The sequence below is a fragment of the Pollicipes pollicipes genome, unplaced genomic scaffold (genome assembly GCF_011947565.3).
Source record: "Pollicipes pollicipes isolate AB1234 unplaced genomic scaffold, Ppol_2.1 Scaffold_7261;HRSCAF=8764_pilon_pilon_pilon, whole genome shotgun sequence".
Lineage (NCBI taxonomy): Eukaryota > Metazoa > Arthropoda > Thecostraca > Pollicipedomorpha > Pollicipedidae > Pollicipes > Pollicipes pollicipes.
This window is the reverse complement of record NW_023597054.1, coordinates 38,431,888-38,447,070: the sequence shown is the minus strand read 5'-3', so window position 1 is coordinate 38,447,070 and position 15,183 is coordinate 38,431,888. Positions and strand designations below refer to the sequence as shown.

Genomic DNA, 15,183 nt, shown 5'->3' with positions numbered 1-15,183 from the left:
CCAGCAGTCGCACGTGTTGGGCCGGCCGCGCCACCGGCCGCCCGTCTACTCGAGCGCCGTCAGCTCGCAGAACAAGACGGCCAGCACCATGTTCAACACGCTGTCCAGGTTGGGAGTTGACCGGCGGCCGGCGCCGCGGGCCATCTGGGCCGTCGAATGCGTGGCGACTGCTGCGAGGCATGGCGCTCAGTATTGGAGTTATGGGATAAGGATGGTGCCGGTTGGTCGGTTGTTGGTGGAGTTGGTGTGCTGTCTTATCACGGAGCAACGCCATGTTTGAGTGCACTGTGCCATGCGACAGACTGACACGAAGTATAAACTTATGCAAATAGGAGGAGCCGTGGCTTCTACTAGGAAATTAAGATCAGAGCCGTGTGCCGTCATGCCTGGAGTCCGGTTAGCATTGCAGGCAATCCTACAATGAGCAATTGGCCGTCAGGTACCTGCACCACCGCCGCTGGGTGTGGGAAATGCAGGAGAGGCGCGGACCGTCCATGTCCATGACAGCCATGGGCCGCATCCTCTCCACCGTTGTCAAGTGAGTGCGACTTGATAGTCACGGGTGGTGTGGATCTGGTGCTGGCATGGCTGCTCCGCAACCACGTCAGTGGTGTAGGGTGGGAACTTGGGAAGGCTGTCTGTGTTGTGAGGTGTGTTTTTAGTTGGCATATCGGTGGTGCGTGGGTTTCCTTTTTCAAACTTACAGCTGGGGTATCAGAAAAATGGCAAAATGACATTTGGTGGTGCGCTGCAGGCTAGCATACATTGTCCATTAGCCTGTCAAGCGAGCACCTGCGCCCAGATATCACAACACACTGGAACTGTCGCGTTCTCGATAACGTTTTTGGGGATGTCATAGCGCCTGGGACCGTCTATACTAATTGTCCAGAGCAGTTTGTGTGCATATTACGAGGGCTGCGCGGGGCGAGACAGCCGGCTCCGCCTCCCACCAGCCCGCCGTCCTGCCCCCCCCCCCCCCCTCCCCCCCCCCCAGCCTCCCGCCTCTCGGCCTCCCGCCGCGGGACGTCCCGCCGCCCGGCCTCCCGCCGCCCGGCCTCGACTGGTAATGCGGGCCCGCTCTCTGGCCAGGTCCCGTTTGCAGGAGGGCTTCAGCTTCGCGCACTCATCGCACGGCATCATCAACCTGGTGCTGGAGATGGAGGTGCAGCACCCGCTGTGCCGCCCGCTGGGCAGCGGCGAGCCCCAGACGCACCCGTTCGTGTGCAGTACGTGCTGTTCCCGCCGCACATCAGTGCCGCCTCCGGCAGCAGGGACAAGTGAGTGGCTGGCTGCTGGACGATGTCCGGTGCGGGCAGATCCCGTGAGGTGGGTCGGGAGCCGCGCGGCCTGAGCAGCCAGTCGGTGCCCGGCCTGGCGCAGGACGGTACTCACTGTGAGTGAAGGCCAGGACTGTACGTCGGCCGAGCCAGTCGGCAGCCGGGACTGCAGGGCTTGGATGGCCAGTCAGGACGTGTGAGCCACGGCCGATCGAGCGGCGCCCGCAACCGGTGCCGGTGCCACCGCCTGCGCCCGTGACCGGTGTCAGTGTCACCGCCATGCGCCCGTGGCCGGTGTCAGTGTCACCGCCTGCGCCCGTGGCCGGTGTCAATGTCACCGCCTACGCCCGTGACCGGTGTCAGTGTCACCGCCTGCTCCCGTGACCGGTGTCATTGTCACCGCCTGCGCCTGTGACTGGTGTCAGTGTCACTGCCAGCGCCCGTGACCGGCGTCCGTATCATCACCTGCGCCCGTGGCCGGTGTCCGTGTCTTTCCCTGCACCTGTGACCATTGTCCGTGTCTTGGCCTGTTCCGTGATTGGTGTCCGTGTCTTTCCCTGCACCTGTGACCATTGTCCGTGTCTTGGCCTGTTCCGTGATTGGTGTCCGTGTCTTTCCCTGCACCTGTGACCATTGTCCGTGTCTTGGCCTGTGCCGTGACCGGTGTCTTTGTCTCCGCCTGCGCCCATGACTGGTGTCAGCGTCTCTTCCTGCGCCCATGACCGGTGTCAGTGTCACTGCCAGCGCCCGTGACCGGTGTCCGTGTCTCTCCCTGCTCCTGTGACCGGTGTCCGTGTCTCTTCCTGTGCCCGTGACCGTTGTCCGTGTCTTGGCCTGTGCCGTGGCCGGTGTCTTTGTCTCCGCCTGCGCCCATGACTGGTGTCAGCGTCTCTCCCTGCGCCTGTGACCGATGTCCGTGTCTCTTCCTGTGCCCGTGACCGGTGTCCGTGTCCCTCCCTGCGCCTGTGACCGGTGTTCGTGCCTTGGCCTGTGCCGTGACCATTGTCCGTGCCTGTACCGTGACCGATGTCCGTGTCGGCGCCTGCCCCCATGACCGGCACACACGTATGTGTGTTGCGCAGTCTGTCAATGTCGGAGGAGGAGCCGGGCGAGCCGGAGGCGGAGCCGGATGTGGCAGGCTCACATCGTCACCGAGTGCTGGGTTGAGCCGCAGAGCGGCTGCCTGCTCACACACAGCGACCGCCAGGTGCACTTCAACAAGCTCACCTACGAACAGGTGGCCAGCAAGGTGAGATAAGCGGCCGGCCGACGGCTGCCGGGCGGCAGGGTCCACTGCCCACTCTGGTGGCAAACAGGGGCAGGCTGCTATGTGACCAAATAACATTGATGTGGTGTGGATAAGAGGTTGGGTCAGGTCATATTCAGGGAGCAAGTTTCCCTAAACTGGAAAAATTTCCTTCACCCGATTTGAAAAACATCATTGAATTAGTAAAGATGATTGCAATTACCGATATATATATATATATATATATATATATATATATATATATATAATATATATATGGATTGGCTGGATATGGATATATGGCTGGATATATGGATATGGATATATGGCTGAGGATTGCAAGTTGCTTTGTTTGGCAGGCAGCAGTCCCATATCGCGGATCAGAATTTCCCAACAATCCGTAATTAATTATAGCGTTAGTGTTGTTACATAGTTAGTGCTGTTATGGTGCTGGTGATGTTATAGCATTAGTATCGTTAGTGCGGTGTGCTTAAGTGTTAAGCTGCGTTATTGCTGCTATTACGTTATGTAATGCTACTGCTGTATTATTGGCGAAAGCCCGGAACTGAGTCTGTCAGTCAGTGAGCGCTGGTGTGGTGAGCGGCGGCCGCGGCCGGGCTGGTACTGTCCCACCCGTCACCGCTCGGCTGACCGGGAGCGGCGGCCGCCTTCAGTTCTACGAGCTGGACCGCGAGTGCATCTCGACGCTGGTGACCATGGAATACCCTGGCGCTGATGTGTTGACGCTGAGGATGGCGCCAGCGTGCCCTCGCCCTGGGCCGCCTCCTCGCCGCACAGCCTCCCCGCCAGGTGGGTGGGGCGGCCGTGCCTGTCTTGTTTCAGTGGGCTGTCGGGAGGGTGGAGGAGAGGCGGTGTCGCTGACCGCTTAGCTCTACACGCCATGTGACATTGACCTCTACAACAGTGAGGGGTAGGGAGTCAGTTAGTTGAGAGCTTTTCCTCATCTAATGCACCGTGGCAGTAGCGTGCATTCTTGCCTGTCGGTTCCCGGACAAAAGGCCAAACAAATGAAAAATCGAAAAAATCCGCCAGACATAAGGATTGTATAGGAAAAAAGTGGAAGGGATAAAAGAGCCCGAGAGCCCGAATATGATGCCAAGATATGCGTCTCAGCTGTTCTGTAACATCACCCGGCTCTCGTCCGCCGGGCGACAGCCCGCGGCTTCGATACCCCGGCGTTTTACATTAGGGGAGAGGGAGCGGAGCCGAGCACGCAGGGCGGGCCTCAGGGCAGCGGATGGCATCTGACCGTCGGCGCTGAACTACGTGCGCATTATGAAACCCTAAAAACACACATTGTGCGCATCCGCACCAGACACAACACTATGATGCTTGATATCAGCTAGGAGAGCCTTCAGTTTCTGGTTGCTCAGCAACGGACTTTGTCTCACAGAAAGAGTTGGGAGAAGGGGGGGGGGGGGGGGAGAGGGGAGCAATGAAAATAACGCGACCTACTTTCCAAACACCAACAAATAGAGTTTCCCGGTTTCGACCAACTTTCTTCCCAAAGTTAACGGCGAGGGGAGGTGCGGATCTCCAGCATCCCCCTCCCTGCCCAAACTGAGTAGCAAACAGTGGTAAGGTTAAACGACATAATAGAGCAAACATCACTATAATGTCATTTCTTGGCGTTTTTAGTTGTACTTATGATTATGAGTTTGCCATCGTTATCACTCAGTAGCGCATCGTGAACTTCCTGCCGACTTTCGTTCCTTTGGACTTTCCGGCTTTTTTATATTCTGACCTCCCTGTCGATTTTGGTATCTGCCTAATTTTAGTCCTTAAGTTTGTATTTCTAATTCTAATTCTAATCTGTTTCTAAGTTGACATGTTTCCAGTTCTGCTTTGAACTTTGTCGTTTTTTTGTCCTTCGACATTTTCTCGATTCAGTTTTAATCCCGGTTGACTTTTATCCCTGTGGACTTCATGTCAGCCTTTTTTATATTTAGACGCTGCATTTATTCCCATTTACTTTTTTCGTTCGACTTTTTAATGAACCCTTTGTCCGAACACGTTGCCCGCCGGCTGTTTCGAGAATGACCCACGCCGGTTCGTTGGTGATGCCCGCCCGTCCCCCTCTCCCGTGTGCTGACAGTGAGATGGGCATCCGGCTGGTGCCGTTCTGTTTCGACCTACCGCGCCTGCTGCGGCGTTGCCAGCAGGCCGAGGTTCTGCTCTCCACCTACGTCCAAGGTGAGCGGCCATACGAGAACGGCATGCGGGGTCGGTGGTGGCCGTCGCCGGACGCAGAGATAGTGTGTCGCGTCCTACTGTCCCTGCCGTTCGCACGATCAGCGGACACAGGGCCGGATGCTGACCTGCGCACTCCGGGTAGTCGTAGCAAATCGGTCTCGTGTTGGGACGAAGAGGCGAGTTAGGAAGAGCTTGTGGTTTAAAAGACCGCCGGATATACTTTAAAAGAAAACAAGAGATAAAGAGGGTACCGAAAGTTCTAAAACTTACTTACGGGTGACAAGTGCAAGGTGAGATAGAGGGTAACTAATTGACATAGGTGATAAGACCCTGACGTGGGTTTTTTCATTGCGGCCTGGGTTGGGCTTTTCCCAGCTGACATGACGTCTAACAAGACTTCCTCTCCGTTTCCACTCTTTGGAGTGTTGAGGCGCACGCCGGTGTGTTAGTCAGCCCGCGTGAGCTGTTGCCGCCGGTCGCGAGGCTGACTGGGCGGCGTGGCCGCAGACCTGGCCGACCTGGACCGCGCCGTGCGGCGGGCCCGGCCAGCGCCACGACCCGGTACGCTGCAAACCGGGAGCTGTTCCGGCTGCTGCTGGAGACGGTGGCGGCCGTGCACCAGCGCCAGCTGACGCTGACCGAGCGCGACTGCCGGCTCATCCCGCAGCTGATCAGCGAGCGGGAGCGGCCCGAGCGCCGGCCGCACGCGCCCTTCCAGCACGGTGTGTGCCGGGCGCCGGCCGCCGCGGAGCCGGCAACGGTGTCCGCCGCGGCAGGGGGCTGCGTGCGACGCGCCTTGGCCGTCGGAGCACGGTGACACGGCTTTGTCGGGGTACTCATGTCTGTCCCCGCCTGCGTGGTTCTCTAAGCGACCGGTAACCCGGCGCCGACGACACTCCCGCGGGGAAAATAGCAGTAGGCTACATGACTCACTTATACGGACCTGTATACATACCCGGCTTTACAGCTGCGTGCGCCTATATGCTGGCTTGCACCGTGTACGTCACTGAACATGGTCGGCTGTGACAGGTGCCCGGGCTGGCTGTACTGCTACCCAGGGCTGGCTGTGACGGGCCCCCAGGGCTGGCTGTGACTGCTCATGCCCACGCCGGCAGACCTGGGCGGCCCGGGTGCCCAAGTGGCGCTGCTACGTTAAGGCCATCAGCTCGACGCACGTGGTGGTGACGCTTGCTGCCGGCCAGCTTCGACGACCTGAAGCAGCTGATGCGCGGCGCCGCAGCCGGGACCGACAGCCGCCAGTACGTGCCCGAGGACGCCGAGGAGAGCCTCGCGGCCCTGTTCGCCACCGACAGCCGCGCCGACAGCCTGGCCGACAGCCTGAGCAGCGCCGTGGTCGGTGCCGCCGCGCAGCGCTTAGCTCAGCACGCGGCCCGCCGGCGCGGCCGCCGGCAGCGGCCCGCGCCGCCCGACGGGCTGGCGCAGGCGGCGCGCAGCCGGCCTGCTCGGCCGGCGCCGCCGCCAAGAAGACGGTTCCACGCTGGTGACGGACGCGCCAGCGGACGCGAGGCGCGCGAGGCGCGGCGTGCGGCCCGCACGGCGCGGCCGCGGCACCCTCGTCGCCGTCCAAGCTGCAGCACTGCGAGTCGGACCCGGCCCAGTGTCCGCACCGCTCGCGCTCGTTCCCCAACAGCGAGGCGGGCCAGCGGCGGCGCGGCTGGTCGCGGCCCTGCCGCCGCCAGCCGGCGCTGCTCGGCTCGCTCAGCCTGCCCGTCTACGTGTACGACTGTGCGCTGCGCTCGCTGACGCAAGCAGCTGGGCTACCGGGAGCGCCACGGCCGGCCCGCCGGACATCTGCGGGACGCCCGGTTCGCGCTGGCGTCCGAGCAGCGGGCTGCGCCGCGCGGGAGACGGCCGGCCGGGCCGAGGAGCCCGCCGAAGGTGAGCAGCGGGCGGGCGTCGGGCAGAGGTTGGGCAACCACCGACGGGGTCATGTGCAGAAGGTCAGGGGCAGGCGACCGCACGCGTCTCACGTAGGACCTCGTGAGGTCCTGCTTGAGGTCCTCTTCCAGCATGTGTGTTTGCTTGCGTTGCTCGCGTTGTCTGCGCGCAGGGCGTTGTGGCGTTACGGGAGATGCTTGTGGCGGCCAGGCTTTAACTCGGCTGCTTTGGGACAGTGTAAACGTTGTCTTGCAGAGGGAACATTGACGAGTGGGATGCGTTGTTGGTCTTACGGAACAAGAGGAAGGCGCGGCTGTGTCGTGGCTACGTGCAGCCGAGCCTTCCCGCCCGGCCGGGACGTGCACCGTTAGTTTTATCGACCCGTTTTATCTCGCCTGCCCGTCGGACCTCGTGCGGCGGACTCACGCAGCACGGATGGGCCGGCCAGAGCCACCCCACCTGGTGGAGCACTGCAACGTGCTGCAGCTGGCACACACGCGCGCCTTCGTGTGTGGGCGTTGTTCAGGTCGCTGCAGAGCGCGCAGACGCCGCACCCGCTGGACGTTGCAGTCGGCCATCGATCTGTGCGACGAGGAGGCGCTCGAGATCGACATCACCGACTTCCTCAAGGTGGGGTGTCCGGTGAAGCAGGCCGGGGGCGTGACACGGGATTGTCGCGTCTGGACATTGCCGATGGTGGGGCTGTGCTTCTCCCTTTCCTATGAGACATACTGGTATCGGATTATTGCTAAGGTATCCGTTTGACCGTTGGCGCATTATGTTAGAATAGGCACCGACCCCATCGTGACGTAGGGCCGCTCATTCCCCTGCGTCCGTTTTGATGCTATTCTTCGGCAGCGATTGGTCGCTGAAAGGCATGTTTCGCCCTCTTCCCTGTAGCACACACGTGAACTAACATGAAATGCGTCATGTTATCACTGTTTGCCGCGCCTCATGCATGCGCTCCCCCGGCGAGAGCCGGCAGCCGCGGCTGACGCCTGGCCGTCCCCGCCGCAGACCATCTGCGGCCACATCCGGGACTTCGTGGTGCGCTCTGACGAGGAGCGGCGGCGGCGGCCGGGCGCCGAGCCGGAGACGCGGCTGCCGCTGGCCCTGCTCCGCGGCCACCAGCCCTGCGACCGGCTGCAGAAGGTGCATACCGAGGTGCGCCGCAAGTTCGCGCACATTCTGCGCGCCAGCTTCGGCGCGGCGCCGGCCGGCCCCGAGGTGTACTTCTACCTGCCGCCGGAGCTGCGCACCATGCTGGTACGTGAGCAGACCGGCTGACGGCGGCTCCGACGGGCTGTGTCCGGACTGACAGGGCTGGCGGGCGCCGCTCGATGCCATGCGGCTGGCACGGTGTGTGTGCGGAGTGAGCAATGTTTGGAGGGACGGAGCGTGTGTACGCGACCCAGCTGACTCACAGCAGCCGTTACCGTTGCGTGTCTGGAGGAGGCCGTGGCGTCGGTGGCCGGTGGCGCCGCGCTCCGCTCGCACTGGCCTGTGTGACACGCGTGCCCGCGCGGCGGCAGGACGATGAGGCCACACTGCCGGACGACTACCCGGAGCGCGTGCCCGCCGACAACGAGGCCAGCACTGTCCAGCTGAACGACATCGATCGCGCCGGTGGGTGGCGGGGCGGCCGGCCGGGCACGTGGTACCTACCGCGCGACACCCCAGCTCTGCCCTGGGCTCGGCAGGGCCGCCACCATGTGACCGTGGGGCCGTGGGATGACCCCTTGACCGGCGGGCTGAAGTCAGCGATTCCGCTGTCGCCCTGCATCGACCATTTGCCCCGCTCTTCCGTGTCATGGGCCTGATGGCGGTGTTGTGTGCGGCCGGGGACGACGACGGCCAGCGGTCTGGTTTGAGCTGGGCCGTGATGTCTGACGGTCGGCTCCACGCGCGCTGTCGTCAGAGCTGTGGAAGGAGATGCAGCACCCGGAGGAGATCGTCAGCGTGGTCACCAAGACGTCGCTCGTGTCCAACGTGGACTCCGAGTCTGTGGGCGACCTGGACGAACGGGCCGTGGAGATGGGCGAGGAGCGCGAGGAGGAGAGCATGGCGCCGCTGTTCCTGCAGCTGACCTGCACCATCCGCACCGGCGCCAACACCTACACCCGACACATCCGCGATCTGCCCACCTGCATCGGTGAGAGCCGGCCGGCTGGGGGCCTCGGCAGGCGCTCACAGCGCCGCACAGCGGGGGCCTTCCGGGCTGCGCCGCTGACGCTGGTGATACACGTTCGGTGGAGGACCGCGAGACTGCCCCCTGTGGCTTGGACCTGCTGTTGCGGTTGCCGTGTCCCGCTGTGGCCTGCCCTCCCCTGAGAATCCCCGGCAGGAGTTAAGCTGTCCAAAGATGTGTTCCCTTCTTGACTTGACGTGTCTTTTTCCCACGGGACCGAGCCTGTGCCAAATCTCATGTAATCATTTCTCTGGAACTTGTCAACATATGCGTGTGCTTGCGTGTGATTGTCGTCGTGAGTGTCCTTTTTTAACATGGTCTGCCTCTTGACCTTACTGACTCGATGCTCGGGAATGGCCATTTTAGTCGGAGTGTTTAAGACGTCAATGCACACATGCATGCATACGTCAGCCTTGCCCGAGGGGCAGTAGCAGAGGACGCCGTGCACGACAGGGTGCTGTCATCGTGTGTTACCCGGTGAGACCTGACCCTGTCGCACCTCACTGTGATCTGACCTTTGGTGTACTCCAGGGGAGCTGACAGGAGGCATGAGCGAGACGGACATACCGCTGGACACGGTCCAGGTCACGCTGGACCTGCTGTGTCTCACGCTGCCGTACCAGGTAGGCAGGCTGGGCCCCGCACGCCGCACCGGTCGCGCTGTGTACATCGTCTGTTGTCTTCAGCTTGTTCAGGCGGGACCTGTGTGCGTCCGCTGCTGACCGCTCCGCTGTTGGTCAGGTCAGGTCAGCCGTCAGTCGTCAGGTCAGTCGTGTCAGACCGCTCTGTGTCAGCTCAGCTCTGCCGACCGGAGCGCGTGACGTGACGCGTCTCCTGCCGGTGCGCCAGACCTCTGAGCGGCCCGACGGCCGGTGTCTGCGCGCCAGACCTCTGAGCGGCCCGACGACTTTGTCGGCGCGCCGGTTCCCTGAGCGGCTCGACGGCCCGGCAGGTGGACGTCCGGATATCGGAGCACACCAAGCATCAGGTGCGCGCCACTTCGTTCTGCTCGGACGGCCTGGGCTGCTCGGAGGTGCTGGAGATGGGCAGCTGCGGTAGCGGCCGCAGCAGCAGCAGCGATGTCGAGAGGTGAGAGCGCCAGGAGCCGGATTCTGTGCCGGTGAGCAGGCGTGGTGAGTTAGGGCGTAGAGTGTAGTGTGGTGAGAGCGACGGCAATATTCATTCAGGCAAAACGCGATGTGCCCAATGTCCCTTGCGTTGTTTATTGATCTGCTTGGTTGATAAGCCGGCTACTCGCGTTATCCGGTACGGGGAGCCCGAGTCGTCAGGTAGCCTGACCCCAGCCTACCCTGCAGCTTCAATGCCAGCCAGCTGGGCAACCACCTGGGCAACCTGAGCGAGTACCAGGTACAGGCGGTGACGGCCACCAAGGGCGAGGTGCAGTGGCTGCTGATGGACGAGATCGCCGCCCTCCTGCTGGACAGCTTCCCGCCGCAGCTGTCCGTGCTCACGACGGTGGCGGACCACGTGCGCCGCTCGGCCGGTCAGTCCCCCTTCTCTCCCCGTCTCGCTCCTATGAACGGTGACTTGGTGACTGACGTACTGTTGGTCAGAGTCGGGGCGGCGACGTAGCTGTGCTGGTGTGGTCAAAAATCACAGCAAACTAACGATAATGAGGCGAGACGCGTCATTGTTTTGCATGTTAAATCAGGACTGCATAAGATGCGTGAAATTCTGACAGGTCAGATCCAGATGTCCCGGCCCCGACGCGGCTGTGTGCACAAGCGGATCCAGCTCAACTTTGTCTATGGACCGGAGAAGAGCATTGATAAGTTCATGGAGGCAAGTCAACGTACCCCTCTGTCGGGCTCATTGATGGGGAGGGGAGGGAGTGGTCATAGCATTTATTCTTACGTTGCTCATTCAATCTTGTTTTGGTCTCAGCGCGCCAGGAAAATGTTCATTCAGTATACATCCTTCAGAGCCGCTCTTTCTCTGCGGTATGGTGCCTAAGGACTCGCTCTCCTTGCTTTACCGTATCTCAGGCTTGCTCAGTTCCGTGCTTCAGCGCCACTGTGACAGTGGCACTGTCGCCAATGCAGCTTTGACTACTTCCGTCAGTGGCGCTAATACAGCTGTGCGGTGTCTCAGACCCGTGCTCCGTGCCGCGCAGGAGTTCCGTCGTCTGCAGGTGCCTGGCTACGAGCTGGCCCAGCTGGACAACCTGTACTACCTGGTGCACGAGTCCTCCTCATGTCAGGCGCTCACCTGGAGGAGTCTGGTGCCGCCGCTCGGCCCGCTCCGTCACGCTGCTCGCTTCACACCGCCGCCGAACGCCCCAGGTGCGGGTGGAGCCGCCGCGCGCGTCACGGCGGCGGTGTGCGTGCGGGCGAGAGCTGGGGATGTGCGGGGACGCGGGGGCCGGCGATGGGCAGGACGCGGCTTCGTGACCGAGCGCGTGTGGAAGACTGAAATGTTGAAGGCTGCTGGCGTCGCCCAGCTGCCGGAGACAGATCTGGTTATGGTCCTGATGAGGCCAAGCTTCGTGTGACTCCCTCCTGCTGTGTACCGGTGGCGGGGACCGATCGAGCGGGGATGGATTTCGCCTCGTCTCGCTGACCGGAGAAGCGAGCCGCCGCGGCCGGCTGTGTCGTCTCTGACCGCCTTGCCCGGGTGCCGCGCGGGCAGGGTTCTCCATGGAGGAGGTGGCGTCAGTGCGGCGACCCTGCACGCCGGACGCGCTGATGGCGCAGACTCTGCTGGCCCGCTCCACCAGCGTCGATCTGTGCCAGTACCTCACCAGTGAGTACGGTGCCCGGCCGGACGTCAGGACTACGTACCGGACGCCCGTACATGGCGCGGATGATTGCGTACTCTTGAAATTGGGAGCGGCTAGCCACTGTTACAGCGGAGTCCGTCGCTGACCTGCCCGGGAGGTTGTTCAGGACTTGGGCGGGCCGTGCTGGCCTGTGGGACGCAGAGCCCGCCGGCGCCGCTAACGCCGCTGACGCCGCCGGCCCGCCCTCCCGCCGCAGGCCTCGGCTCCGTGTCGGACGACGACTGCACGGCGCAGAACCACCAGGCGGCGCGGCGCGTGCCGCCGCGCCTGCGCCGCTCCGTCTCACACCGGCCGGCCTCCACCGAGGCGGCGCTGAGCCACGAGGACCGCGAGGTGGCCGCCCTGTTCGGCGGCGCGCCGGCCCAGCCGCGCCGCCGGCCTCGCAGTCAGGTACGCCGCCGGGCCGCTGCCGCGGCACGCCGGCCGCGCAGCCAGGCGCAGAGCGGACGACACCAGCCGCCGGGCTCAGTGTTGCAGACCGGAGGGTGTTTATTTCTGATGGCATTGACCCACGCGAGTAATGATGCGTCTGTTTCGCGTACACGCAAACATGCACTCACGCATCGACCGTACACCAGAACTCGTGTGTTCACGTACTGTTGTTCGTAGTTGGTTACTTATACACGCTTTCTGATATCCACGATTGAAAAATCGGTGTAGTTGGAGCCCTTATCGCCATTGGAATGTTTCATTGCTGCTTCCCCGGCCTGGGTTTGTCCAAGTTGTCTCCAGACCAGATGAACAACACGTGGACTGGACCGCATGCAAGATGTGTTCTGCGTTCTGACTTGGTTTTCATCTAGCCAACGCCCTGTTGGTCAGTGACGTGTAAATTACTTTGGACCACTGCTGCTGAGATTGTGCTTGCTTTCATGCTTCTGTCTATGCTTCCAAAAGCTGTGCACTGACCTGCCAAACTAATCCTGTGCCTCTGGTAGTGTCTGCTGGCGTATCTGACGGGCCCTGAACCCTCGTTGTCCGCCAGCGTGGCATCCCTTTGTCGCTCCCGGTGTCTTGTGCCGGCTGGCGGCGGGCCGTCCCCCTGAGTGTGTCACCCTGCCGCCAGGTGTGGGAGGGCGCCGAGGACGTGGCGGCGGCCGTCCCCCTGAGAGTGTCACCCTGCCGCCAGGTGTGGGAGGGCGCCGGGGACGTGGCGGCGGCCGTCCCCCTGAGTGTGTCACCCTGCCGCCAGGTGTGGGAGGGCGCCGGGACGTGGCGGCGGCCGTCCCCCTGAGTGTGTCACCCTGCCGCCAGGTGTGGGAGGGCGCCGGGGACGTGGCGGCGGCCGTCCCCCTGAGTGTGTCACCCTGCCGCCAGGTGTGGGAGGGCGCCGGGGACGCGGCGGCGGCCGTCCCCCTGAGTGTGTCACCCTGCCGCCAGGTGTGGGAGGGCGCCGGGGACGCGGCGGCGGCCGTCCCCCTGAGTGTGTCACCCTGCCGCCAGGTGTGGGAGGGCGCCGGGGACGGCGGCGGCCGTCCCCCTGAGAGTGTCCCCCTGCCGCCAGTGTGGGAGGGCGCCGGGGACGCGGCGGCGGCCGTCCCCCTGAGAGTGTCCCCCTGCCGCCAGGTGTGGGAGGGCGCCGGGGACGTGGCGGCGGCCGTCCCCCTGAGAGTGTCCCCCTGCCGCCAGTGTGGGAGGGCGCCGGGGACGCGGCGGCGGCCGTCCCCCTGAGAGTGTCCCCTGCCGCCAGGTGTGGGAGGGCGCCGGGGACGCGGCGGCGGCCGTCCCCCTGAGAGTGTCCCCTGCCGCCAGGTGTGGGGGGCGCCGGGGACGCGGCGGCGGCCGTCCCCCTGAGAGTGTCCCCTGCCGCCAGGTGTGGGAGGGCGCCGGGGACGTGGCGGCGGCCGTCCCCCTGAGAGTGTTCCTGCCGCCAGGTGTGGGAGGGCGCCGGGGACGTGGCGGCGGCCGACTCGCGCCGCTGTCGCTCGGCCGCCGAGGTTGACTCCACCGCCGTCCAGCCGCCCCGCCCGGCCAGCGACAGCTCCAGCAAGCTCGACGATAACATCCACGTACGTGTCGTGTCTGCCGCCGGGGGCGCCACACGCAGCGGCCTGCTAGCCGCACGTCGCGTGGGACTGACACGGGAGTCATGGAAATCCGAGGGATGTGAATTAGCTTTGTGCTGGCTTAGAAACTAATGCCATGATGAACACATGTCGGTCGCTTTGTGCATTCGTTCACAGTAGGCCTTCTCTAGTCGCAAGAGCGTGCCTGGGTTATGCAGTGATGTTATATCATTCCCCTGCGTGGGCTGTGCGCCGGTCCGCACCGCTGATGTGTGTGCTGTCTGTGGCGGACATGTGGCCGCGAGTGTCGGAGTGTGCGCCCGGCCTTCCGCCTCCTCCGCCACCGGGCAGCGCGCGCGCGTGGGCGTGTGGGTGGATGGGTGGCGGGCCGGGCCCACCGTGTCGGGTGCGTGCCTCACCGGGTTCCGTGGGCCGGCAGCTGACCGAGGAGGGGTACGAGGGCGACGGTGACAACAACTCTGACTCGGAGCACGAGCCGGCCGAGCGTATCCTGCTGCCGGCCTTCTGGCTCATCCTGTACGTCTCGGAGGAGGCCGTCGACACGTTCTTCCACTGCAGGCGAGTGACGCTGCGGACCGGCGGCCGGACTGCCGGGTGCCGAGGACGCGGTGGTCTGAGTCCCGACGCCGCTGGGCTGTACGGGCGTGGCTGTAAGGCGCTGGGCGTTGCGGTTTAGTCAGGCAATCGCGTCAGTGCTTTTGTATATCAATAGCGTATGCGTTTTCGAATTCAGCACATCCGTGGGAGTGAAAATATTGCAGGTTGTTTACATTTTGTTGTCTAAACTAACCATGGTGTGTGCGTCCCCGGTTTCTTAGAAGGCTATGTGTGTCGGCCAGCATGTTATGTTTGCACGCGCTCGGGTGCGGGCAATCCGCTCCCCCCCCCAAGTTTAAAAAAAAATAGCTTCCGAAGGGTGCGGCGTAGCATCGCCAAACTTTGCGTAGTTGTGGGCAATTTAGCAGCTCAGCATTGTGATAGGTAAATAAATAGCAGTCTTATCTGAAACGAAGATTTACCCTTTAAGGTTGCTGACCTCAGGCAGGTCAAAGTCAGACCGTGGTTGTCAGCGAAGGAATACGCAGGGAATCGTTCAATCTTATGCGACAGGGGGGTGTTGGGCTAAGTCAGATACCTGTGAGATTATATTGTGATGATTTCTTAGACAATTGGGCAATCGAATTTAGGATTGTGACTAATCCCATTGACCTTGGGTCAGCTACGAAGGTCAGACCGAGATAAAAACCAAGTCACTCTTTGACAACGCATATTGCTTTGCAGGGTACTTTTAGCGTTTATTTCGAATCTCTTGGTCACAGGGACATCAACAGACATATTATTTGAACTTCATGATGGTCAGAGGGGGTCACTGACTTACAATGACCCCAATGGACCTTTTGTTTTTAGGAGCATTCCGCCTAACGTAGTCCTTGCCCCCTATTTTTGTTGAAGCGTTATACCAAATTTCGAAGGTTTTTTGGCTCATTTACCCTCTGAAGGTCAAATAAGGTCACTGGCCCGTCATTAATATC

The 15,183-nt window shown here is 62.3% G+C and overlaps 1 protein-coding gene across 1 annotated transcript; it reads left to right on the top strand.

Moving 5' to 3' along the window:
• Positions 1-7: 7 nt before the first annotated feature.
• On the top strand, positions 8-1,661 carry LOC119111391 (KICSTOR complex protein SZT2-like). Its single transcript, XM_037235203.1, has 4 exons — positions 8-108; positions 440-538; positions 1,090-1,226; positions 1,579-1,661. The coding sequence occupies exons 1-4, from the start codon at positions 89-91 to the stop codon at positions 1,659-1,661; spliced, it is 339 nt and encodes a 112-aa protein (XP_037091098.1). The 5' UTR covers positions 8-88.
• Positions 1,662-15,183: the final 13,522 nt, after the last annotated feature.

Excerpts from the sequence above, each read along its gene's own strand:
- LOC119111391 (XM_037235203.1), top strand. The coding sequence starts at position 89 with ATGTTCAACACGCTGTCCAG. Across the intron at positions 539-1,089 it reads ATCCTCTCCACCGTTGTCAA|GTCCCGTTTGCAGGAGGGCT; the intron begins GTGAGTGCGACT and ends CTCTCTGGCCAG. Across the intron at positions 1,227-1,578 it reads GACGCACCCGTTCGTGTGCA|TGTCACCGCCTGCGCCCGTG; the intron begins GTACGTGCTGTT and ends GGCCGGTGTCAG.